The sequence below is a fragment of the Martes martes genome (assembly GCF_963455335.1).
Source record: "Martes martes genome assembly, chromosome: 10".
NCBI classification, from domain to species: domain Eukaryota; kingdom Metazoa; phylum Chordata; class Mammalia; order Carnivora; family Mustelidae; genus Martes; species Martes martes.
In genome coordinates this window covers 51,473,337-51,499,410 of record NC_137898.1, presented here as the reverse complement: position 1 = coordinate 51,499,410, position 26,074 = coordinate 51,473,337, and the positions used below count along the sequence as shown (strand labels likewise).

The 26,074-nt window shown below is 44.8% G+C and overlaps 1 protein-coding gene across 2 annotated transcripts in view; it reads right to left on the bottom strand.

Moving 5' to 3' along the window:
- SCUBE2 (signal peptide, CUB domain and EGF like domain containing 2) overlaps positions 1–26,074 on the bottom strand; it is a 68,356-nt gene that overhangs the window by 15,500 nt on the left and 26,782 nt on the right. The window contains exons 8-16 of one of the 2 annotated variants that reach the window (XM_080815478.1): positions 23,140–23,256; positions 22,065–22,187; positions 19,500–19,616; positions 18,002–18,124; positions 17,501–17,617; positions 17,152–17,238; positions 15,271–15,375; positions 12,665–12,820; positions 12,044–12,250 (exon numbers count right to left, since the gene is read on the bottom strand). In XM_080815478.1, the coding sequence (XP_080671604.1) occupies positions 12,044–12,250; positions 12,665–12,820; positions 15,271–15,375; positions 17,152–17,238; positions 17,501–17,617; positions 18,002–18,124; positions 19,500–19,616; positions 22,065–22,187; positions 23,140–23,256 (1,152 nt within the window). The remainder of the gene's footprint in view (positions 1–12,043; positions 12,251–12,664; positions 12,821–15,270; positions 15,376–17,151; positions 17,239–17,500; positions 17,618–18,001; positions 18,125–19,499; positions 19,617–22,064; positions 22,188–23,139; positions 23,257–26,074) is intronic. The other variant, XM_080815479.1, reaches the window with a different exon arrangement.

Below are 26,074 nucleotides of genomic sequence, written 5' to 3'. Positions count from 1 at the left end.
GCCTTTTTATGCTGTTTGGATTGTCTTTCATAATATTCATGCATCATTTTTATTTATCATATTAAAAAAATTAGAAGTGAACCAAGCTCTTGCTATCTCAGCAAACAACACTGTAACAAGTCTGATGCACAGACCTGTGGCAGACAGAGTCTATAATTTCAGACCTGGTCTCTAAATGCAGTCTCCCTGGATAGTGGTTTCCCTGACTCAGTTTCAGCTCATCTCCCATGAAAAGTTGGGCTGAATTATGTACTAGGAATTCATGACTTCTTATCCTGTGTCCCACTTGATTCTCCGAGGGCCCATGGTCCAGGAGGAAGAGGATAACTCCCTCATGGCTCTATGGGGTCAAGTGTCCTGAAGGCTGGCAGAAAGTAAATAAAACCCAGGCTATCTGGATCCCCTCTAGCCAAGCCAATACCATTTCTGTAACATTCTTTTGGCTAACGGGAAAACGCCGGATGATGGCGATGATTTCAAGCCTCACTAACCCTAACCTCGAGTCAGATGGCATGGTCGTAGTTCCTCTGGTGGAACACAGGTCCCTTCCACGGGTGCGCCAGCATGGCTCTGGTTCTCCCTGGAAAGCGTAACTGGATGGGCTCCCGCTGCTCCGGGCATCTGCTAGCTTCCTTAGAAGAAGGGGCGGGGTGGGAGGGTGGAGGAACCAGGTGGTGGGTATTAGGGAGGGCACAGATTGCATGGAGCACTGGGTGTGGTGAAAAAACAATGAATACTGTTACGCTGAAAATAAATAAAAAATTTAAAAAAAAAAAAAAAAAAGAAGTATTTATACCCCCCAAAGACTTTTCGAGGTTACATTTGGAGATGCCTCACAATGTCTCATATCTGTTGCAATTTTCCAACTGAGCAAAGGGCTGAGAAATGCCCCTCGGGCCAGCCTGCGGAAGGGAGGGCACCTGCTCTTTTTTATCCCCGTGAAACTCTCGCTTCACAGAAACAAACTCACATTGCTGTACACGGTTTCCATTCTCATTCCAGAAAGACCTACAGAAATCATTCCTGCCAAGCACCTTCTAAATTAATTTCTTTCGCAAGGTAAAGATGAGCTAAACAGCAAAGAGGGACTCTAAAGAGATGCCTGAAAACTGCTTTTTGCAAATGTGCTGAAGATCCGGCCTGAAGAGACCTCAATCACACATTCCAGTTGGTTCTCTTTTCTCCTTGAGCAGTCGGCTTGTTTTGCTGCCCCAGACAAAGGAGTCAATTGCCCCTAAACACTTCAGGATCACAGCAAAGCTTTTGTGTGTCTTCAGCAACCATTAAAATCCCATTCTCGAATCCCACACAGCTGTTTTCTCCCTCTCTTAAAAAAAAAAAAAAAACACAAGAAAGCTTTTCTGATGCAAAAGGGGGAGACTGGCAGGGACCAGGATTAATGTTGACAAAGAGACCTAAAGGCTCACCCTCTTTTCAACACCATGGCCTTTGAGTATTTCAGGCTATGGACAAACACCATGGTCTCTCTGTGGCGAAGATGGTGAACCTAATAAAAGAGGTCACTCTCTAGCATCTGACTGTTTTCTTAAGAGTCACGCCTTGACTTCTGAAGGAAAGCCACAAGCAGCCCACGTGGATTCCCAGGGCACTCTGGAACTGCTGCTTTGTCAGAGCTTAGATGCTAGGACCACATGGTGGCCTTGGGATCCTGGTTCAAAACCCCCTTAAATGAGTGTTTCAGGGTAACACGGGAGAGCAGCCCCTTGCCTCAGAGGCTGAGCCGTCCTACCTGTCCAGGTTTTTGGTGTGTGTTCAGGTTTGCTAGAGTTGGGGCAGAGAGCTGAGTCCAGCCTGCCGCCTTCCTGGCTGGGTTCCCCAGGGCCTGCCATGTTCTCATCATATCTAGTTAATGGGGGCCGAGATGTCACTTCCTTTCGAGTACCCCTTCTGCCCTCAGTTTAAGTATTTCCCCAGACATGTGCCCCTTGCCCTCTTTTCTCTTAATGTGGGTGGTTATCCTTGAGATTTCACCTGTTGTCCCTATGAAAATTCATTAATACTGTTTAATACTTAGCACTGACTATGTGCTGAGTACTGTTCTGAATGGAGCTGGAGCTATCACACAGAAGTCAGACACAGCCCTGCCCTAAAGGGATTCTCGTCCTAGTGGAGAATATGGACACAAATACAGAGTAGAATGCTACTGAGAGGTAAGTATGATGAAGAAAAGCAAAACAAGGTAAAGAAGGGAAGACAGGGTGGTGGGGGTGGAGTCCGTGTGTTTGTGGTCTCAGAAGAGTGGCCAGGCTTTCCTCTCTGAGCAGAGATCAGACTGAAAGGAGCAAAATGGTCCTGCAATGGTATTGCTTAGTAGCAAAAAATGCCAGTGTAGGAGGAACAGAGTGGAAGGGCCAGAGTGATAGGAGAGGAATACTAAAAAGCAAGCAAGGGCCAGACGATGTAGGTTCTTGAAGGTCATGGTAAGGAAAGTAGACCTTACTCAAAGCGTGTTGGAGGTTTTACATAGAGGAATGGCCTGGTCTGACTTATGTCTCCAACAGAACTTCTGGCTGCTATGTGGACAACACAGGGAGTCAGGCAAGGGTAGGAAGCAACTCAGAGCCTGTCACAACAGACTGGGCCCAGGATGTTGGTGGTTTGGAATAAGAGTGGTAATGACGGAGGAAGACAAAACTACTCAGAGTCAGAATATTACTGAGATGAGGGAGAAGCAGGTTTTACTTGGAAGGGAGGGAGGAGGATAAAATGTTTTGTTTAGAACACGCTGAGTTGAAGATGCCTGTTGGCCAGGCGAGTGTTGATACTGAGAAGGCATTGGTTTTACCAGGGGTCTCCAAGGTCGAATACTACACCTTGGGGGTTTACGAAATGATCCCCTAGGTGTGGGCAAAGCCTTTTCACGCTATGCCTGTTATTTTTACCTAAAAATAAGAAAAAAGGAAATGTTCACTGGTTCAGTGTATGGTGTAAGACAGGTCCCTCAGTCAGTCCACATCTCTGTGAGGCATAGACACATGTGAAGATATAAGGTCTCCAAGGAAAGAAGGATGGGTATTCCCCAGTTCTGAGGGTGGGAAGGTCCTGACTGCTTGGCTTCTTTTCAATGTATGGAGAATTGTAATTTGCCTGGTTGAACAGGTTTCCGGATTGTATTACCCACCTTCAACCAAACTAACTGGCACAAAATAGCCAGCAACTTCAGAAAATCCTGCAAAAACCCTGGCCCGAAGGGTTTTTGCTTCCCTGAGGGGCAGGGAAGCACCAGGGAGACGCAACTTTTACTCCAGGATGAGTTCTTTGTCAAATATCACGACACAGAAACAGAAATCAGATCTGACGAGAGCTGAGCCAAAACACCAGCAATGAACAAAAAGGTTATTTGAAAGATGGATTTACAACCTCTACTGCTAGCAATGGAACTTGCCAGACTATAAATGTGGTACTTAAAGATGCGAACCAGTTATTTTAAAAATTTTGTTTAATCTGTACCTCCTTCTTTTATCATGTATGTAATATATTAGCCAATAGAACAAGTATGTAGTTTTTAAATAAGTAAACGTTCATAAATTCAAAAATATTTTACTTTCAGTGTGGGTGTACCAGCGCATGGTGGTGGCAGTGAATCAGGTCAGATAGGACAGTGTGAAGGACTGAGCCCGGGGATACCCGGTGTTGAGAGATCAAATTTAGGGGAAAGCCAAGATAGGAAATAAAAAGGGAGCAGCCAGGGAGGCAAAAGGAGAACCAGAACAGTGTGCTGTCTGAACCCCAGAGAAGAGGGTGTTTCTGGGAGGAGGAGAGGGTATCCCCAATATTTGAATGAGAGTCAGCAATTGGGTTTGGTAACATAAAGGCAGTTAGAAATCTCGGGAAAAACAGTTTCAGTAGAGACCCTGGGAACACAAACTCCAGACTGGCTAGAGTTAAGGAGAAAATGGGAGGGGAGGAAGTAGATACAGCGAGTTTAGACAACTCTTTTAAGGAGTTTTGCTCTGCAGGGGGGGTCAGAGAAATGAGGCAGTATCTGGAGAGAAGCATGAAGTCAAAGGAGGGTCTGTTTGGTTTTTAAGACAGGAGATAGGTTGGTGTGCTGTTGGCAATGACCCAGGAGAGAGGAAGAATGCTGAGCTGAGGGGTCAGTGGGGACAACAACGGGAGCAATGTTCTTGAGAAGAGGAAAGCAGATGGGCTCCAGAGGCCAAGTGGAAGAACTGGCCTTGGTCGGAACATGGGCTGTTCATCCATTTTAACAGGAAGTAGGATGGAGTATGTGTGGACAGATGCAGGACAGGAGGTTTGGTCTGCACGTGATAAGATAAAGTCATTTCCCTAGATTCCCAGAAGCCTGTGGACATCACTGCCTGGAAGTCTCGTTGCAACTTAAACTCAACATGCTCAAGAGAAATGCTTCCCTTCCCTTCCTTGCCCAGTTATTTCGACCTCTCTGGCAAACAGCATCTCTGCTCCCCCAGTCACCAAGCCTCCAGCCTTTGCAATCCAGCCCGTAGTTATTATTCCAGACCTTTCCTCCCTGCTCCATCAGTCAGTCAGCTGCAGCATTCTGCAGCTGTGTTCCCTTGGTTCATCGGCTAATCTTCATCCCTGTGGCATCAGAGTGCTTTGATCCTTGCCATCGCTAGATTCCTGCCATAACCTTCCAACGACTTCCCTTGACTGTGTTCCTCCTTGCCTCAGCCCTGTCCCAGCCTCCCGTCAGACTCACCTTCCTGAAGTGCTTCTCTGACTACTTCCCTCCCTGACTCCAGAGTCTCCTTGACTTGACTCCCCGCACTCCTCTTGGTGTCTTTGATTGTGACCTCAGACTTCAGTCTCCTTTTCTGCATCTGAATTTTCTTTCTTCTTTGGGCTTTCTCTCAAGAGCCTATTTTTTCCTGCTTTTCCTATAAATCTTTTCTGATTATTTCTTCCCCAGTGATCACATTCATCCAACCCTTCAACCAACCCACAGGCTTTCTCTCCATGCCTCCTGCATATGAAACAGGGCCGGGTGACATGAGGGACACGTGGGAAGCAAGGGATGGATCAGAGGCAAAAATCAGAAAACTCTGAGCTCACCCCAGCTCTTTCCTCTTCTAAGTCCCCAGTCTAATTTACCACCAAATGCTACTCACATTTTCTCCTAAATATTTCTAGAATCTATTGCTTCTTTTCTAGTCCATCTAGTCCATCTATATTCTAGTCCACGTCTCGTGCCATCATGTTCTCAACATCTCTCATGCAAAGCATTCAGAACTTCCCAAGCTAGGTTTTCTGTCTCTGGTCCTAACTCTCAATCCAGTAAATGACATTTTGCTAGAATACAAAGACAACCTGACCCATTCCCTGATTCAACCCTCTCATGGCACCTTGTCACCTAGATATAAAGCCAAGGCTCCTTAGTAGCGTACACAAGGTCTCTCATGACCTACTGTGCTTCTCCCACAAGCCAAGCCGCCCACCACATCCCCCCTCGTGCTCAAGGTTTAGTGATACTGAGGTATCAATCACCTCCTGGGTCCATCTTGCTCAGTCACATTCCCCAAGGCTACTCCTCTGCCTGGATACTCCTCTCCATGGACACACCACCTGTGTATCTCTCAAAACTCAGTTTAGGCTTCTTCGTTTTGAGCAAGGCTTCTCTAACCCTTCCCTGGGAGGACCAAGTGTGACTTGAGAGGGATGTTGTCTTTTTTTTTTTTTAATATTTTATTTATTTATTTGACAGACGGAGATCACAAGTAGGCAGAGAAGCAGGCAGAGAGAGAGGAGGAAGCAGGCTCCCTGCTGAGCAGAGAGCCTGATGTGGGGCTTGATCCCAGGACCTGGGATCATGACCTGAGCTGAAGGCAGAGGCTTTAACCCACTGAGCCACCCAGGCACCCCGAGAGGGATGTTGTCTTATTTATAAAGGCCTCTTCAGCACCCACCACAGATCTGGCCCATGGAGGGTTCTCCACACAAGTGCTATTGGAGTTAGATACTGACATGGCACAGGCTGTACCCAGAAGAGAAAGCATTCCCATTGAGAGAGTTAGGAACACAGGCTCTTGAGACAGATCTGGAGTGGAAACCCTGGCACTGCCTCTTACTTGCTGGGTGACCCTGGGAAAACACCTTACCTCCCTATGCCTTAGTTTCCTTATCTATTAAAAAAAAAAGGCATGATGCAAAATAGACTTACAATGAGGATCAAATGAGATAATATATGTAAAGTGCTTAGCACAGTGCTAAACATACTGTAAGTGCTCACTAAATGTCAACATTTTACTAAATTATGTTTTGTTTCGTTGTGGGTTTTTGGGAGGGGTTAGAAAGAGAGAAAGGTGGTGAGTGCTGTGAAATGTGTAAGCCTGACGATTCACAGACCTGTACCTCTGGGGCAGATAACACACTATATGTTAATAAAACTAATTAATAAAAAAAAAAAGAGAGAGAGAGAGAAAGGAAGAGAGTGAGTGGGGCGGGGAGGGGCAGAGGGAGAGGGAGAGAGAATCTTACACAGGCTCCATAACCATGGAGTCCCACACAGGGCTCGATCTCACAACCTTGAGATCATGACCCGCGCCGAAGTCAAGGGTCGGACACTTAACTGACTGAACCACCCAGGTATCCCCTAAATTATGTTTTTTAAACTCTTCTAATCAAAAGAATTTCCTACCCAGTCTGTGTGATAAGTATTGGTCTAATATTGGTCTATATTGCTAATACAGACTTTACATCTTCCATGATTTAAACAGAAAAGAAAATTTCTGCCTGTTCGATTCCAAATAATTTCTCAATTCTGAAAAAATTAAATAGAAAATGCCTGGCTCATTCCTACCTCAGGCCATTTGCACATGCTGATCCCTCCTCAGCCAGAACACCCTCTGCCCCCATCAGAGCTTTACAAGGCTTTACTTCTCACTTAGATCAAATGTCACCTGCTCTGAAAGCCTTGCTGAACACCTGTGGGAAGTAGTCCCTCCTCCACTCTGTCCTTCTCTGTACTTTTATCTTCATAATACTTCTAACTTCTGAAACTACCTTTTTCTTTACTTTTTAATTGTCCATGTCCTGTAAGAATGCGAATGTCATACACGCCGGGTCCCCACCCTTTATGTTCTCACAGCTTCATCCCAAGATCAGAGTATCCCAGAGTGGTATCTGAATATATACTGGTGGAATTAATTTTTCTCTACTGCTACAGAGGGAAGCTACTGCTCTTGAGAGTTGAATTAAACCCTCCCAGTCTCTCTCAAGAGCCTAGGCACAAAATGCTTCCCTGGTTTGCCAGTTGTCTGGATGTGTCTTCTAAAAATTTCAGCAAGTTTTAAGAATAATCAATATAAAAATAGATATTTAGGCAAGTACAGACCTTAAATAATTCACCCTTTATGAAGGGATAAATAGCTATGAAAGAAAAACAGAAATCCATGTCATCATTAATTTTTCTTTAGATATAAAGGACTTTAGGAATTACTATGGAGATTAAGGAATTTGTTCCTCAGCGAATATAATCACTATTTTTTTCCATCTTGCTAGAATTGAACACAGATGGTAAAAAGATCACCTGCAGCAGGCTGTCCCCAAAGTCCTTAAATGCCAAATGAATGAGACTTTTCTATGCAAAATGATTATAAAAAGAAAGAGTTTAATTGGTCAGAAGTGATTATGTTCTTTGATAAGACTTGGAATTTTAAAATTAATTTTTTAAGTGTATTGGAAAAACAAACAATTCAGTGGAAAAATAGGCAGAGAATGTGGATACTCTCAGAATGAGAAAACCAAATGGCCACAGACATTTGACAGTATACTCAGTTTTACTAAATAATCTAAGAAAAACAAGTTAACATTTGACTATCATTTTTGCTTATTAGATTTGCAAAAATTAAAAATATCAATGACGGGGCACCTGGGTGGCTCAGTGGGTTAAAGATCCTTAGTTGAGGGGAGCCTGGGTGGCTCAGTGGGTTAAAGCCTCTGCCTTCAGCTCAGGTCATGGTCCCAGGGTCCTGGGATCGAGCCCCACATGGGGCTCTCTGCTCTGCAGGGAGCCTGCTTCCTCCTCTCTCTCTCTCTCTCTGCCTGCCTCTCTGCCTACTTGAGATCTCTCTCTCTCTGTCTGTCAAATAAATAAATAAAATCTTAAACAAAAAAAAATCCATGGCAAGCAACCCATGTTAGCAATGATGTGGGACAGTGAGCTCTCAGCTACAAGGTTGAAGGGAGTCTATAGAGGAATGGTCTTTTTGCAGGATAATTTGGCAGCGTCTATTAAGGTTTTAAGTCTGCATGTCTTTGACCCAATAAGTGGACTTCTATGACATTTCAGACATGTTGGCCACATGCACACACACAAAAAACTTCACTGAAGCATTGTTTGTAGTTTAAAAATTAGGAATAACTTAATTAAATGTTCACCACAGAGGTGTCATTAATAAATACCGGCATCTTAGAACAAATACAGACTAGGAAGCTTTAAAAGGAATAAGGTAATTCCTCTATTAGAAGGATGCTCATGATCCACTCTATCATTAGACACAACCCAGCACTATTCAAATAGTATTGATATATTTTTAAGGTGGGGGAGGGGCAGAGAAAGAGAGAGAGAGAGAGAGAGAATGAATGAATGAATCCGGAGCAGCTCCAGGCCCAGCGTGGAGCCCAATGCGGGGCTCGATCTCACAACCCTGAAATCATGACCTTAGCCGAAATCAAGGGTCAGAAGCTTAACTGACTGGGCCACCCAGGCGCCCCATATATTGAGACATGTTTTTAAAATAGGGTTTCTTCATAGGTAAGCTGATAGCTGCCAAAGTTATTCTTTGAAGACGTCAGTCAGAAAGCCTGTTACTCTTCTGCTCAAAACTCTTCACTGGCTTTGTTTCTCACTCAGATTCAGAGTCAGAGGCCTCACCCTGCTTCCCATTCCCTCGTGATCTGGCCCTTGGCGACTGCTCTGACCTTCTCCCTTCCCCTCTCTCCCTCACCTAGCTTTCTGGCCTTCTTCCCCTTGCCTCAGGGCTTTAGGTACTTGCTGTGTCCTTCACCTGGGACTCTTCCCCCAGATCTCCCCATAGCTTGCTTCCTTCCATCTCTCACATCTGGGTCCACGTGACTCTGCAACAACCACAGTCCCAACCATAGTCTACATTTGGGGGGGATATATTCTTCCTCAGCCCTCTTCCTGCCCTGCTGCTTTCTAGTCCCCTTCCCCACTTACCCCTCACATGCCCTTACCGCCATCTGCTCCACAATACAGTTCCTTCTTTACTGGTTTGTAACCTGACTCCCTCTTCCTAAGATTTTTACCTTTTTGTTTAATTACTGCATTCCCAGCACCTAGAATAGTACCTGGCACACAGTAGGTGCTCAATAAATATTTACTGAATAAATAAATAAAATCTCATTTTTACATGTGCATGAAAACAGATGAAAAAAAAAAATATCGAACCCACTGACAGTGATTCTTACCGAAGAATAGGATTAGGAGAAATTTTACCCTCACTGTATACGTTTCTGTACCATTTGGAACATACACTATTTTGGTAACTGGAAATGAAGTAAAAAGTATTTTAAAGGAAAAATGTAACCATTCCATCTGCCTGTCCAGTGACTTCAAATGCTTTTGGGGGATCCTTTTGGCCGACACTAAAAATAATTTTCAAAAAGAACTACCCTAGGCATAGCTCCACTGTGTGTACCATCCAGAGTTCAGAAAATACCAATAAACTTGGTTTTTATGAGGTTCTAAGACCAGTCAATACTCCAGGAATATAAAGAATATTAGATATACTCCCTGCCCCTGCACACTTACTCACTCCCTAGCCCCAGTCTTTCTTTTTTCCTGTGTAGAACGCAACTTTCTTCTTTTTTTTAATTGAAATTCAATTATCCAACATATAGTATATCGTTAGTTTTTGATGTAGTGTTCAATGGTTAGTTGGGTATAACACTCAGTGTTCATCACCACACGTCCCCTCCTTAATACCCATCACCCAGTTACCCCATCTTTTTAATTAACATATGCAACCCCTCCTTATACATGCCTCCTCCCTTCAGCAGGAGGAAGAAATTTCACTGGTAATTCTTTGTGCTGTTTTCTCTACATGGTAGAATCTTCAACACTGCAATCAGACAGGGTGAACGCCATCTGGTTCCATGGGGCTACAAAAGTCATCCATTGCTAGAGGGAGCTCTTGAGACAAGACGCATTGTCTCTCAGCAACAACCCAACTTAACTTAGCATGACAAGCATCTCAGGACACATTTACACACACAACAGCCACAGTGTCTTTTCATAAGCTGTCATGGTCATGAGGCCTCTGTGAGAGTAACTCCTGATCCTCATTCCTGGGCCTTTTTCCCAGGAGCACAGTCATGGTAGTGTTGGCAATACTCTAGTTTTGCCTGATTTCTTAACTGGCCACGGAGGATCCCTGGCAAGGTTGCAAGGCCTCTCCCTAAGAGGACTGCAAATGCGGAAGGGGCTCCAGGTTAGCTCCGAGGGGACAGTGGGAAGACTGGCCTGCCTGTCCCTGACAGCTTTCTGCAACTCACCCTGTAAAGTAGGTTAGCAACAGCCAACTCTCATCACCATTTTGGTATGGAAACTGGAACTCTTAGAATTTTAAATGAGAACAAACCAACCAGCTGGGTTGTTTCTTTCTTTCTTTCTTTCTTTTTTCTTTTAAAGAGAGTCAGCTAGAATAAAAGTCAAGACTATTTGAGAAGCAGCCCCTGGTGGACAATTACACTTGATTTTACACTTGCTTTTTACTACAGTTTGGCAAAGCAACAGATTTGGGCTGGGGGATTATTGCTGACAAGTCTCCTAAATGAGTGCCTTAGGCTCAGCTTTGCTTCTTCAGAAACACAGGCTTATTACTCCTTAGCTCAAGCCTCACTTCTAGGGCCTTCTAATGACGCTTGAGAAAAGACATCAATTTATTCTGGAGGGATCTGGTTATCCAAACGCACCTTACTTGGGTCCAAAGCCCAGGCTTTGGAGTCAGATCATCAGTGTGATCTAGAGCAAAAGAACCTATAGCCCTCTGAGCTCTGCTTTGTTCCTCTGTTAAGTGAGTTAATAACACCAGCCTGGAAAGATGACCATTTGGGTTGAATGGGATAATGCAGGTACCATCTTAATGTTGTACTTGTGTCAGATGAAAACTCAAGAAATCACTTCCAGGATTATTATAAAGTGAGACTATAAAGGGATTACCTACAAAGGTAGAACCTCCCATAAATGTCCAGAAAAAACAAGTCTCAAGACTGACCATCCTAGAACGTCTTGCCCAGGTTCCCCTTGCCTAGAACTTCAGGAGTTGGTATTGTTCAAATGCCGCGTCTCAAACTTAATTCTGAAACACACACACACACGCGCATACACACACACGCATGCACACACACACAACCATATATGGTACTGTCACTACCAGTAGTCTTGGGCTGATGCTCAGAGATCGCATATGAAACAGGACGCGGGGTTGCCTTGCAGTCCTAACTGATGGTCTGCTAAGCTGTGCTTGTGTTCTCACAGTTGGTTTCCTTAGAGCCAGACTGTGAAGTACCAAGCACAGGAGTGGAAAGGAAACCAACTCCCAGACTTGCCTCTGCACGAAACTATGGACAGGAGACTGTTCATGGCCGCCAGCAGCTGGGCCAGAGGGAAATGATGGGAACTGACAGTGGGGCACGCAGAAGGCTCATGGGTGCCTCACACCTATAGTCCTGCCCCTGCCCAGGACCACAGTGCTCTAAAGACCACTATTCCTCAGACCCCTTAAGGTCAGCACTCCCTCTCCTCATCACCCTACCTCTTCCTTTCCATTCTTCAGCTTGGCAAATGTTTATTAAGTGCCCACAGGCCAGACACTGTGCCAGGCACTGGGGAGCTCCTGGTCCAGCGGACACAATAGGCCCCAACATGGTGTTCCTGAATGACAGTGGGTGTCCACAGTGTTCTCCAGAGTGAGTCCAGACAGGGAGAATGGGCCACACTTTTGGCGACCCCGAGTCTTTACAGAGCTCAAGACAGTTCCATCGGCAAGAATATCCCGGCCAGACGGTCACTCACCACATTGGTTTCCTGCACGGCCCTGACCCACTCCACAGGACTGCGCTCGGTGTTCAGATGTCCTGGGAGACTTTTTTGCCTCTTCCAGGTCCACGCCTGAGAGCTGGAGGTGAAACTGCTCCCTGTTGGCAGCCTTCCGGAGTGCACGGATGGCTTTCCGCAGCCGCTTCTCTGTTCGCTTGACGATGCAGCTCAGGTCACAAGAAGCTATTGAAATAAGAGGGATGGCTGTGGGTGAGGAGGTCAGGCTAAAGCAGTGAGGACGTCCAGACCCACTGCGGGACCCACCAGCAACACCCGCAGCTCCCTGAGGACAGAATGGGGGAGACCTGGGGCTGGGCACCTTGCAGGCTGGGCAGCATTTGATTCAAACAGAAATTGGTTGACCAAAATGGAATCTTTGAGTTTTTAGGAAACAGATGATACCATGAGGTTCCAAACTAATTCAGTTTAGTTTGGGAGTGAAAAAGAAAAAACAAAACAAAAAAACAGGAGATACTTCAATGGTTGCATTACTCCCCCTGCCACCCCCACCCCCCCAAGGATGACATAAAGTGAAAGGCAAAGGAATAAGGAGCAAGCTGGGAGAAGCCTGGCATCAAAGACTGTTTTCAAACCAACCTGTCACCTCCTTTTGGTTAGTTTCAAGTTCAAATTCAACAGTGATAAACATTTCCTTAGTGGCGCTTGGGCGGCCAGGGGCTCCGGGGACGTGCTTGCTGGAGCCGCATGTAAGGTTTGCATAGCGGAAGCTCTCTTTTACTGAGCTGTGCTTCTCTGTATGAAGAAACAAAATGATCGGAAGCCAGATCCTGGCAAAGCACTCAGCTGAACATTCGCTAGAGCTCAGTAAACATTTCATTAAAACGACTCTCAAGGGACAAAGTGATTAACTCCAGATGCCAAGACGCTGTAAGCCTCAGCTTGGAGCACGGTGACATTTTAATTTTGAAGAGCCTCCTATATAACTTAACAATTTAGCTCTCGAGAATGATTTTCATGGATGAATGCTGGATGTGTGCAACTGACCGGCCCCCTATGTGGAAACAGGACACGGGGTTGCCTTGCAGTCCCAACTGATGGTCTGCTAAGCTGTGCTTGTGTTCTCACGGTTGGTTTCCTTAAAGCCAGACTGTGAAGTACCAAGCAGGGGCTGAGGCTTCGAACAGGGAATGAGCACAGGAGTGGAAAGGAAACCAACTCCTGGTTTCAGGCAAACTGAGCTTGGAGTAATTCCAACCCGAAGGGAAGCTGGAAAGCACATTAACAGTGATGTTTCGTTTTGGAATAACCAGGAGCAACATACGGCAGAAGGCATCTAGGAAATCAAAGAGTATCATGAAGGAAGGCATCTAGGATGGGAGGAAGTGTTGCATAAGGCAGGGCTCTGCACACCCCCATTCCAGACTCTGGCTGTCTCTCCCCCCACCTCCGCTTCCAGTGGATCTTTTAACTAATGACTGTGAACCCAAACCAAAGAGCACTTCTGTGTATCATCCACACAACTGACCTGTCTCTAGTTTAAACTCTTTATTCAACTGAGGTGTCATCTGTATCACATTCCTCTTCAACATTACAAGGCTGTTCAAAGCAATAAGTCATCAGGAGCCAAAGGAAGGAGGGGGCAAATCAATCCCACCCCACCCTACTCTCGGAAAAGTCCCCTTACCTTTTCAAAAGGCTAACTTCAAGCCTCAAACTAAACAGACATTTTGAACCTTCTTCTCTTTGAATTTTCCCAAATCTATATTTTCAAACTTTCTTTTTTGAAATAAGTTTAGATTTGCAGCAAAGTTACTTAGATAGAACTGAGAGTTCCCATATACTCTTTAAGTTTCCCCCAGTGCTAACATCTTACATTATCGTGTACATTTATCAACACTGAGAAATTAACATAGTACAATACCATTAAGGACATGAAAGACCAAGACTGTTTTTAAATAATGCTTTTTTCCTGTGATCTAAAAGCATAAATTCTGGGGCACCTGGGTGATTCAGTTCATTGAGCAGCTGACTCTTGATTTCGGTCATAATCTCAGGGTCATGGGATCAAGGCCCACACTGGGCTCCAACGGTCAGTAAGGTGTCTGCTTGAGAGTCTCTCTCCTTCTCCCTTTGCCCCTCCCCCTCAAATAAATAAATATTTTAAATTAATTAATAATATATAAATATATTATATTATATAGAATATATAATGAGAAATATAAATAATATTAAATAAACATAAATATATAAATACATTTATATAATAAATAAATAATAGAATAAAATAATTAAAATAAATAAATAAAGTAAATGCTCACTGTAGAGAATTTGGAAAATCCTTAAGAAAAAAATGAAAATTTCCTGTCATCTCCCCACTGAGCTGTAACTACTATAATGATATGGTCAGCTTCCTTTCTTTTTCTTCTACTCACACTTTTTCTAACACAATCTGGGTTGTATTAGACATACGACATCTTACTCTCATTATACTGTAAGAACATTTTCCTATGTCAGTAAACATTCTTTAAAAAGACACAATTAATAGCTACATAATATTCCATCAAATGGAGGTACCAAAATTCATCTCAGTTTCTTAAAATATGCAGTCATAAGTGACTATAGTGAGCCTCATGTTTGTTTGTATGATTTATGTGATGGCACACCGGGGAAAGAAGCAGCCCTAAGACATGAGTCATGATTTTTTTAATCTCTAAAATTATTTTACGAAATAATACTGGAAATGTGAGCTGGGGGGAGAGGAGTGTTGGGTTCTGCTCTCCTCTACAAGGCCAGTTCTACTTGGATGGTGTTCGTTCTGCTGAAGCCAATGGAGTCACTGCCTCCAAAGCCTGGATCCAGCAGGAAAGCTGGATATCATACCCTTGTTCATCAGAGATTATCTGAACCAAATCTTTCTCATTTCTTTGGCTTATATTCCAAGCAAACTCTGAGATCTAAAAAATTTAACCCAATACAATCACAAACTGCCAATCATCTTAAAGCCCTTACTGATTGCTATGAACTTGGGTTTCTCCAGGGCTCACCATGTGTGCCTGGCAAAGGAAGCCCTGAAGTGTAAGTCCAGAGCTCTACAGGGGTGCTAGGCTAGGCTCCTCTTCCTCCTGTGGGGAGAGTCCCTGGAGTTTCTGGACCGTTCGATCCAATCTGAAGGGCTCAGCATGTTACAGGCCCCTTTCCCAACAAGCAAGCAAGCTCCCTACACCAGCTATCTGATTCCATACCTGGTAGTGCTGGTCGCAGACCCTCGGGAAACAGCTCAGCCTTTTTCAAACTACACTTGCCTTCATTTAGTTTAAAGGTTACACTTGTCCTGATGGTGGCGACATCTTCAGAAAGAAACAAGTGAGAGATATTACCTTCAGAGGCAAAGGAATGGAAAGACCCGGATGGGGTGGGTAATGGCGAGCTATCCCAAGGCTGGGTCCCACCACACTCTGCATATCCTGAGCCGCTCTCTTCTCCTGAGACCACAAAAAATTTGGCTCATGACCCTGAGGCTGGGAATGCCAGGAGCCTCCTAAGAGTTACACTTGTTGTTCCAGCTGAGATGAATCCAATGCTCAAATATAATAAAGAGAGGGCCCCAAACAACCACAACACTGAAATGAACTATGAGGTCACTTCTGTGCCTTCCTGAGAAAGAAGACCAGAATCCCCTAGTTCGAATTTGGACACGACTGCTGAGGGAAATGGTGGAGGGCAGATTCTCCTGGAGAAGCCTTTCCTGGGAGGACAAGTTTGAGGGAGCAGACAAGGATGGCACTCACCAAATGCAGCTAGGATGTCTGGGCTCTGGGAGGCAGCAAAGGTCCCACTTTGAGGGCCTCGTGTGCAAAATTCTGCTCTCCCCCCACAATCGGTCTTAACCATATGTCAAGTCCTGGAGCCAAAGCCCAGGACTCATACGCTAGTTCAATGACTTGTAATGAGAACTTAAGCAAGTTCCTAAAACTCCCTAAGCCTCAGTTTCCTCCTCTGTAAAACAGACAAAATTGGGGTGTTTACATTAAGGTACCTATATTATTATGAGGATTAAATGAGATGATGCAAAAAAAGAATAGCTTAGCCTACTGTCTGGCACACAGTAAGAACTGAATAACTAGTAACTATTGGTTTGCCCATCCTGGTTAGAATCCCAACTCCACTGTGTCCTATCTGAGTCACTCTGGGTACATTATTCCACCTCTCTGAACCTCAGGTTCTTCATCTGATTAATGAGAAGAATAGTAACATTTTCCTGAGCACTGCAGTGTGGATTCAATCAGCTCAGTCCTGTAATACAGTGGCTGGTATATTTTAACTGCTTGATCAATATATTTGAGTATTATTATCATGGTTCAGGTCTCTAGCTCTGCTCATATATGTAATACGGCCATCAAGCAAGAATCAGGGGCACCTGGGTGGCTCAGTCGGTTAAGTGCCTGCCTTAGGCTCAGGTCATGATCCTGGAGTCCTGGGATTGAGTCCCACATTGGGCTTCCTGCTCGGCTGCTTCTCCCTCTGACCCTCGCTCTGCTTGGGCGCTCTCTCTCTCTCTCTCAAATAAATAAATAAAATCTTAAAAAAAAAAAAAGAATAATTTTTTCATTGATGTCCTCATGATGTAATCACAGAGATCTCTAAATCTGGGAGGATAAGGCTACTTTAAATCTTTACATTTCATTCTATGTCTTCTGACAAACAGAAAGGGTTTGGAACTGTTTCTCTGGACAGAATGTTTGCCCCTGTCATGCCTATGTCAATCTCCACCAACGCCATGTGCTCCAGGCACACGCTGCCCGCTGGGCCTTTGAGGTACAGGGAGTTTGGGAGACCTGAGTCTGCCGGTCCCAGAGCTCTGCGGGCCTCTGCCCAACAGGATGACCCACCAGGGCTGAACACGGAGCCTCCGAGCACACAGTGGACACTCAGTAAATATCTGTTACGTGGTGAGTCAGTTTTCAGGCACCAAGGCTGTGGACAAGTACAGCCTGTAATGTGCTCGCAGCACTGAGGAGATTAAGAGAAAAGAAAATAAAGCCAATGCCCAAGAACAGCACCCCAAGAACGAAGCCCTTTTAACACAGTGAACACCAGAGAGAACACGCAGATTTGGTAATTACCCCCGAAAGCTGAGTCATTTGATTTTTGCTGTTTGCTCCTGAGAGAAGAGGAAGAGCCACAGGCGACAGAGTAGGCCTCTTGCAGTCCTGACAGACAGAATGTGGGTTGTCAACATGTAAGCAAGGTTACAGTCTCTCCTGGTAACAGCTATACTCACTCCCCACCCCCCATGCCACAGAAACCACAGACAAATGCCCAGCATATGGGGTCTCAAAGCATGAGCCTCCCCGATGGTCAAGTGGCAGCTGGCCAAAGACCTGGAAACCCTTTGAGGGCATCGAACACCTAATGGCCGGGAAGGCCTGGTCCTGGCACGAGGACTCGCCCAGGGGACTGGGACCCACTCACCTGAAGAGAGGTGAATGCCCGAGTGACATCTGAGGAAGCACCTGTCTCCTCCGCCACTCTTACCGCAATGCAGGGACACATAGGGTGATACGCTAGTGGGCAGGACCCCCTTCACCTCTGGACAGGACAAAAAGCAGACACTTACAGAAAGAGCAGGACACTTCCAGGTGAGTCCCAGACACCCAAGGCCCCAAGGAAAGAAGGGAGGGCTGATACCCAGCACAGAACACAAGACACAGGGCACTATTTCCCTCCAAGGTAAAGAAGCTACTAACGTGCTCTTTTTTTTCCCATGCAGGAAAACAGAAGGGAGTTCCCACCTACACAGAAGCACAGACGGAAACACCGAAGAGCCTGTAAAGTATCTCCTGTTTTTGAACTATTTCAAGAATGGCTGCTGCCATTGAGGGGAGAAGCATCAGGGGCAGGATGAGGGCGGGTGCACTCCGGGCCCCGTGGGGACAGAGCTGCCTGCGGACTGAGAGACGTGGGACCCCTTACCCACACAGTCTTTTTTATTCCAGTGGAGCTTGTATGCAGAGTGGCATCGACATTCATAGCTGCCCACTGTGTTCACACAGACCTGCTGACAGCCCCCGTTGTTGACGCTGCACTCATCAGTGTCTGCAGAACAAAACACTCTCCTGTCACAGCAGCCTGCTGGGGACCAGGCTCATGCCATCCCTCCCCTGAGGAAGGAACAGCAGGGAAGTCACAGGGTCGAAACCCACTAACCCAAGGGAAGGTGCTAGCTGCCTTCAGGATGTGCACTAGGCACCAGCTGACCCCGCTCCCCACTCTGGGGGTTTCCTGGCACGCGCTTCACCGGGATGGTCTCAAGTTCCATTCTGGACCAAAACTTTCCCCCATTGAGGATACTCAGAAGGGGACACACTCCACTTCCACGTGTCCAAACTCAAACACTGCACAGGCCTGCGATGTGAAGTTCTACCATCCTCCTGGCTACATGCTAAGGGAGACAGAGTTAGGACTTCTCACTGGACAGTTCGTATTTAGTAGTTGAATTATAGAGAAGGGAAATTACTTGCTTTAATCCCCATCTACCCAAGACCGAGTCCAGGTTGGAAGGCAGCTCCGCCTAAAGCCCAGACACACATTCGTATTCAGGCCACACATCCTTGGGGTTTTCTGATGGACTGGAAGAGGATGTGTATAGTCATGCCACGGATATATTGAAAAGAAGGAGAGATGGTGCTATCTACACCAAATCACTGCTATTCATTCTTCTTAAGCACAGGATACAAGAATTGGGCAGGAAGTATTTAAGCCCCAGGTTCCCAAATATTCGGATACTCAGGATCACCGTGGAAGCCATAGCCATTCTGAATCAGAATCTGAATCTGTATTCTCAAAGATCGTTGAATGAACCTGATGATCATGTGGGGCAGGGTGGGAGTCATCTGAGGTCAAATCCGATTTATGCCATAGTCTACATGAGCGTCAGGACAGATGACATCAGAACACAGGGCTACATGGGCACAGCACAGACAGATGGAGTTGATAGTCCACTTCCAGCTCAAAGATCAGCTCAGATCTTGAAACAGGCTTCTCAGCTGGTTCCTGGGCACAGCAAGGCTGTGGAAATGGTTGATGCCCTGCCAAGTCTCTCTGAGGACTGTGACTTTATGATTCACAGGGAAGTTCCAATAGACAGGGTATCAGCTCCTGAGAGATCCTCCCACGGTCTGAATATACTACATCAATAAAGTCAATAAAGAGTTCGCAGTTGATTAGCTCAGTTCTTCTCTCTGTTCCGTAATGTAACATGTTAAAGGGATCAATGTGAATAGAGATCAATGTTTTTAAGCCCTTAGCAGATGTTTCCCTTGAGTCGATGAACTCACTACTGACGTCCTAGAATGTCCCATTCATTCCCCAATATGGGAAACTTGACCGGGACCTGGGGAAACTGTGGGAGGTAGGCCCGGCTCCCCTGCAGGACCAACTTCCCCTGCCTCTAGAGGGGCCTTCTGCTCACCTCCACAGTGGGTGAAGCCATAGAGGGTGTACCCTTTGTTGCAAGCACATGTGAATGTTCCGGGGTGGTTGAGGCAGCTGTGGTCACAGGTCCTATCCAAAGAACATTCATCCACATCTGTAATTGTCAAAGGGAGAGGGGAGCTGAAACCAACGCTGAGGGGTGAGTACAAAGAACAGGTTTATAACTCCACTCACTGACCAACAAGAAAAACAACGTAAACAGAATTTGAAAAGTGTCCATCAGTTCTCCTGCTCGCTTGTGTTACAGAAAATGTTGAGCAGCCTACAGTAAGTATACTCACAATCAGAATCCTTATTTCTAAATTCTGTTGTAAATTGCAGTTGCCTTTAAGCTCAGTTGGTTTCTCTCTATCCCATGCTTATCTGCAGGGCTGAGTAATTTAAAATATTTAAATGAAGCTAAATGAGATAACATTCCTTAAAAGGGTTTGCAAATGATAAGCTAACCCATGCATTGCTGTTGTTACATCACTATTGGTAAAACAACAGTACTGATTATATGAGCTATAGCAAATGGAAAGGAGAAAACAGTTGGGCGTTGGAAATAAATCTGGTTCTTATCTTTCCAGAATTAGTCTTTGGGCCCCAAGAGGTCAACTGGGTTATAATGTCCCCTGCACTAAAAGAATGCATGAATGCTAACATCCTCAGTGATTTTCTATCACAGACACTAAAATTTGGTGATTAAGCTCCAAACTGGATCTTGTTGGCCAATCCCTTGGCTTTGTTCTTCTGCCATGGTTCAGCCCCACAGGGCCCCTCCTGTCCTGGTCCAATGTGGAGGCATCGCTGGCTCCAGCCAGGGTCCTGGAAACTAGCTTAGGAGGCTGCCTTTGTCAGTCTAATCATCTCTTCTTCCCTGGTCTGCTCCTCACATCTTTCCTGTAGACTAGAATTTCAGTGCTTCACTTCTTCAACTCTTTGGAGGGTTTTAACAGAGTTACAACTTGCATCTCCAAATGGATAAACCAGGACTAGTGCAGAACTCAGTGGAAGCCAAATATTCCAGAGCTAGATCTCTTTTTCAACATCAAATGTGCCATAAGAAACTATGTTAATAAAAAACAAACATTTGGAAGGAACTGGAGGGATGAAGAAATGAAATTAAAAAGGGCAAATTCTTACAAAACCTCTTTATCACTAGTTTTTCCCAGAAATCCTGGCAGTTTTCTTCAGTAAATCTGTTTTGTGAAAATATTCTTTCTACCAAGACCAATCAGTGAAAAATAAGAAAAAGTCCATTTCTTTCCTAGTAATTGATGTTACTCTATGAATTCTGTTATTAACATCAGCCAGTTGTCGAGAAAGTAGACTTGTTCAGTAGCTGGCTTTGGCTGCAAATGACGGGCTGTTGCTTTGCCAAAAATAATGAGATCACTTTTCTAATTTCTTTTTAATATGTTTACACAGCTTAAACAGTATTTCTGGCTCTATACATTCTGAAACATTATGTGGAATATCAAATTTGCTTTCCAAGTATAATGAAAGAAAGCAATGCAATAGTCATCTAGAATGAACTTGTTGAATTTAAACGGGGCTATACTTGAACTGCCTGAAAAATTATGTATTAAGAGAAAAAAAAGAAGAAGAGAGAAACCTAATTCACACACTGTAAGATTAAAAAAAAGGGTAATGTTACATTTTTATTACCTGAAGTGAAAGTAAAGTAAATATTATTTTCTGATTTTAATTCTGGGATTTCTAACAAAATAATTTAGGCTGTTCTTATTCTCAGAAGTGGAACAAGACTACATGACAGCAAATCTTTCCTGAGAGCGGCTTCCTGTATATCCATGGGGCATAAAAGGTGTTCATCTGAAAATATCAATCACGACTCGTATCCAACACAGCTTACCACCACCCCAAAGAGTTATTAATAACAACAACTGCTCCCCAAAGATGTTTCCTTGACACCCCTTGTGTGGGAGCAATGCATCTAAGAGGAGGTCTGTAACACTGCCCGAAGACCAACCAGCATTGCCTCCACTCAGTCCCCTCCCTCCCTCTCCACTGTCCCTCTCCCCAGGCCCCAAAGGCTGGTTGGTCATTAAAACAAGGGCTATAAGGAAGAGACCAACCAGTACATGACCTTGATTATGGGTTGACCCCAACTTTTCGCTAGGAAAAAGTAAGGTATGTTAACAGAATCTACATATTTTTGCCACCAAGTTTTATCATAAAATCCACAAAACTAAAGGAAAATTTAGAAGAGAGAAATTATTCATAATCTCAACACCCTAATGCAAACCTGTTTACGCTCTGTGATCCATGCCATTTCTGGCAGCGAGCTCTGCTGTAATCACACCAGATGGATGCTTTGAGGTATTCTCTAATCATTAACAGCTTAATGTCCAAAATACACTTGTGAGCTACATCAGTGTTTTTATTCTACCAACAGATGAAATAAGTGAAGCATGGGCTGGAGGCTGGATTAATGACTCTGTCCAGAAGCCCAAGGAGCCAGTCTCTGCCAGCGTGGGGTTTCGTCTTCTCGGCTCCAACCAGCGGGCCTTGCACAGCCCGGCTACGTTTCAGCACATACCTTGGCAAGACTTCTCATCTGTTAATAATTTAAATCCCTTTTTGCAGCTGCAGTCAAAACTGCCCACGGTGTTTTTGCAGAAATGATCGCAGCCTCCGTTGCGGCTCTGGCACTCATCGATATCTGTAACAGGCAAGCATGGGCAAATCAGAGAGCGAAATGGGCCTGCCTTTCCCCAAATCCCTGACGTGCTACTGTGTGCGTGCTTCGTTCCTCTCCGCTACAGAAACAGACCCGTGAAAGCATGGAAGGGTGTTTGCTCATGTTTTTAATCTTACACATGTTTTCTTGTTTGGCTAAACCAACTGGGAAAGGCAAGTGCCTCAGCCCCTCAAGAATTCCGACTTGTGCTACCCTTGGCTAGCATTAAGGAAACAAGTTATGGGAAAAGAATGATAATGTCCTGTTATATTCTCATCCTTGCACGGCTCTCTCGAGATAAGGGGGCTCCCTTCGGTATACTTTCCATTCCAGTTTAATGATTAAAGTTATAAGGAATTAGGACATTTGTTTGGGCAAATTATATGATGATCAAGTAGCCTCAAAGCTTTTAAATGATTCCTGATACTCAAATTAATCCTATCTTCTCTCAGTTTCATTTGGTAACTGGTTATCTGCTTTGTATCATGTTAAAGTACTAAGCCTTTGTACTCTTGCCCGTGAAATACTAGCAGGTCATTGAGGTCTCTATTCATCAGTAAAAGTTAATTGTACAGCTATTCATTAAGTTCTCTGGATAAAAATCTTGGCTGTTATTTCTATAATAATCTCTAGGCTGTTATTTATGAGATGCTGATATTATCACCTGCAAATGAATGTTTTCTTGAACTTCTGCCTTTTTTCTAATAAGGCCGCTGCCTGGGTTATCTGATGTTTGCAGAAGCTGACCTTCTCAACAGTTAGTGTAATTAAGTTGGCTCTAATTAAGCTTACTCAATTATAATCTTCCACTAGCCCAGGGAAGAAAAGCTTCCACCGATATGAATCATAAGCTTTCTGGAGTCTCTCTGGAGGTATGGAGGGGACGAGCTGCCTTTATCCCCACACATTAGCAGCTTGGAGAAGCACAGGCTACCTTTACAGGTCTTCCCATCCAACTGGAGTGTGAATCCCATGGGACAACTGCAATGAACACCTGTCGAAGTATCCTTACAGGTGCGATCACAGCCTCCATTGTTGACAGCACACGTTTCTGACAAGGGGGTAAGAAAGACAGTTAGTTTGCTAAAGGAGCACTGATGCAGCTGGGAGAGAGGATAAGACTGCAGGATTAATGCTTGACAAAGTTCACGGAAGCCAAGAAGCCCTGTGGGGCACTCACAGTTGTAGCCCAAGTCTCTACCACCTGCAGGTAAGATAGACGGAGAGCCAGTGCAGCTCCTCTCACCCACCTAAGTGAGTGACATCTCCCAAAGAAGCTTGATAGAGGGTTAAAAATGTGTCTCCAGCCTGCTAAGGCTTTCCCCCCTCCACTGGCAGATCGGAAGCTACTACGTGTTCCTACTGATCCATAGCCACTGACCCACGCAGTGGGGCCACATCTGGAAAGCTAGATGCAAATGCAGAACAGGGCAAAGGAAGATGGTCCCTCCTTAATCCAAAACCCTCTCCCTTCAAAATAAGTAATGGGCAAAGCAAGAGAGGGCAAGCTTCACCTACTCCAACCATTCCCTTGCTATAGAACAATGACTTCATCCTTGCAGCTGTCGGTCAACTCAGATTAGGGGTTTACCTTTCCCTGAAAGGAGAAAGAATGGTCAGAAGTACATGAAAAATCAGCCACAGTCGGTAAGTCGCATCTATAGAGAAGAGAAACAATGAGCAAATTTCCTTCTAGTTTTACTTACTGACTTTACTTCCATAGCTACCTCAATGTGGAGCCTTGGATGGAAAGCTTAGTTCTAATTAAATATGCCAGATAGAATAGGTTTATCTCTGTTTCCTCTCAAAACCTAACATGAGAGTAAATAGATTTTTTAAAGTATAAATTCTTTTTTTAAAAAGATTTTATTTATTTATTGGACAGAGAGAAATCACAAGTAGGCAGAGAGAGAGGGGGAAGCAGGCTCCCTGCCGAGCTGAGAGCCCGATGGGGGGCTCCATCCCAGGACCCTGGGAACATGACCTGAGCCGAAGGCAGAGGCTTAACCCACTGAGCCACCCAGGTGCCCCTAAGGTATAAATCCTTAAGAACTGGTATAGCCACTGTGGAAAACAGTATGGAGGTCCCTCAAAATGTTAAAAATAGAACTACCCTATGATCCAGCAATCACACTACTAGGTATTTACCCCCAAAATATGAAAACACTAATTCAAAGGGATACATGCACTGCCCCCCAATGTTTATAGCAGCACGATCTACAATAGCCAAAGTATGGAAATAGCCCAAGTGTCCACTGATTGATGAACGGATGAAGAAGAGGCAGTATATATATACGATGGAATATTACTCAGCCATAAGAAAGAATGAACTCTTGCCGTTTGCAATGACACGGATGAAGCTAGAAAGTATTATGCTAAGTAAAATAAGTCAGAGAAAGAAAAATACTATATGCTTTCACTCATTGTGTAGAATTTAAGAAATAAAACAAATGAGCAAAGGAAAAAAAGAGGGAGAGAAGCCAAGAAACAGACTCTTAACTACAGAGAACAAAGGATGGTCACCAGAGGCGAGGTTGGGAGGGGGGGTGGGTGAAATAGGTGATGGGGATTAAGGCGGGCTCTTGTGTTGAGTACTGGGTCATATATAGAAGTGCTGAATCACTATATTATACACCTAAAACTAACATAACACAGTATGTTAACTATACTAAAATTAAAATATTTAAAGTTAAAAGTAACTCCTGGGGCGCCTGGGTGGCTCAGTCAGTTAAGTCTCTGCCTTCGGCTCGGGTCATGATCTCAGGGTCCTGGGATAGAGTCCCTGATGGAGGGGGGGCGGTCCTTGCTCAGCAGGGAGCCTGCTTCTCTCTCTGCCTCTGCCTGCCTGTCTGCCTACTTGTGCTCTATATCTCTGTCAAATAAATAAATAAAATCTTTGAAAAAATTAAATAAAAGTACAAATCCCTAACAACGAAGAAAACGGAAGCAAAGACAATAGATGAAAAACGTCAAACATTCCGGAAGTGGCATGTCAAGGAGGGGCAGTAATGGACAAAGCAGAAAGCTAAACCCTAGCAGTCTGCAGAGGGGGTGCCAACAAATGGTAAGCTCAGGTGAGCCACAGAACCCCAGAAAGGCCCAGGAATTGGAGTTGCTAACTTACCCCAGAGGCAGAGGTGAGGAAGAAGTTAAAAATAGGAAGATTGATCATATGTCTATATAACAAATGGATAAATCCTCAGATCCCCTCCTAAATTCCACAGCCAAGTGACTACCCCTTCCCTATTTGGGCCACAGCAGAGAAATTCATCTTCTGAAGAAGTGGGACCAGAGAAGCACTAGACTCGAGGATACGAGGAAGAGCAGGAGGAAGGAGGAACACTGTCAGGTGAAAGTCTGTACCCTGAAAAGAGAGATCTCAAAGCCTCACCCCAACTACCCCCACCTCCCTAGCTCCAGAATCACACTGGTAGTCAAGTCTATGTCCCTCGGCAGGAGACTGAAGGATTCCTCTCCATCTAAACTGGCCTGGCCAAGTGAAAAGACATTTAGACACTGGAATTTCAGGGTCTCCAAATGAAATGGCTAAGTCACTGTCTGGTCATCCAAGTTTAAAGCCTATTGGCTGGTAGAACACTCAGTTAACTTTTTAGTATTTCACTATTAAATATGAAGAGTCAGCCTAGAATCACTAGACATTTCAGGAAGGCCTTTTTTTTTTAATTAAACATTTTATTTATTTATTTGACAGACGGAGATCACAAGCAGGCAGAGAGGCAGGCAGAGAGAGAGAGGAGGAAGCAGGCTCCCTGCTGAGCAGAGAGCCTGAGGAGGGGCTTGATCCCAGGACCCTGGGACCACGACCCGAGCCGAAGGCAGAGGCCTCAACCCACTGAGCCACCCAGGTG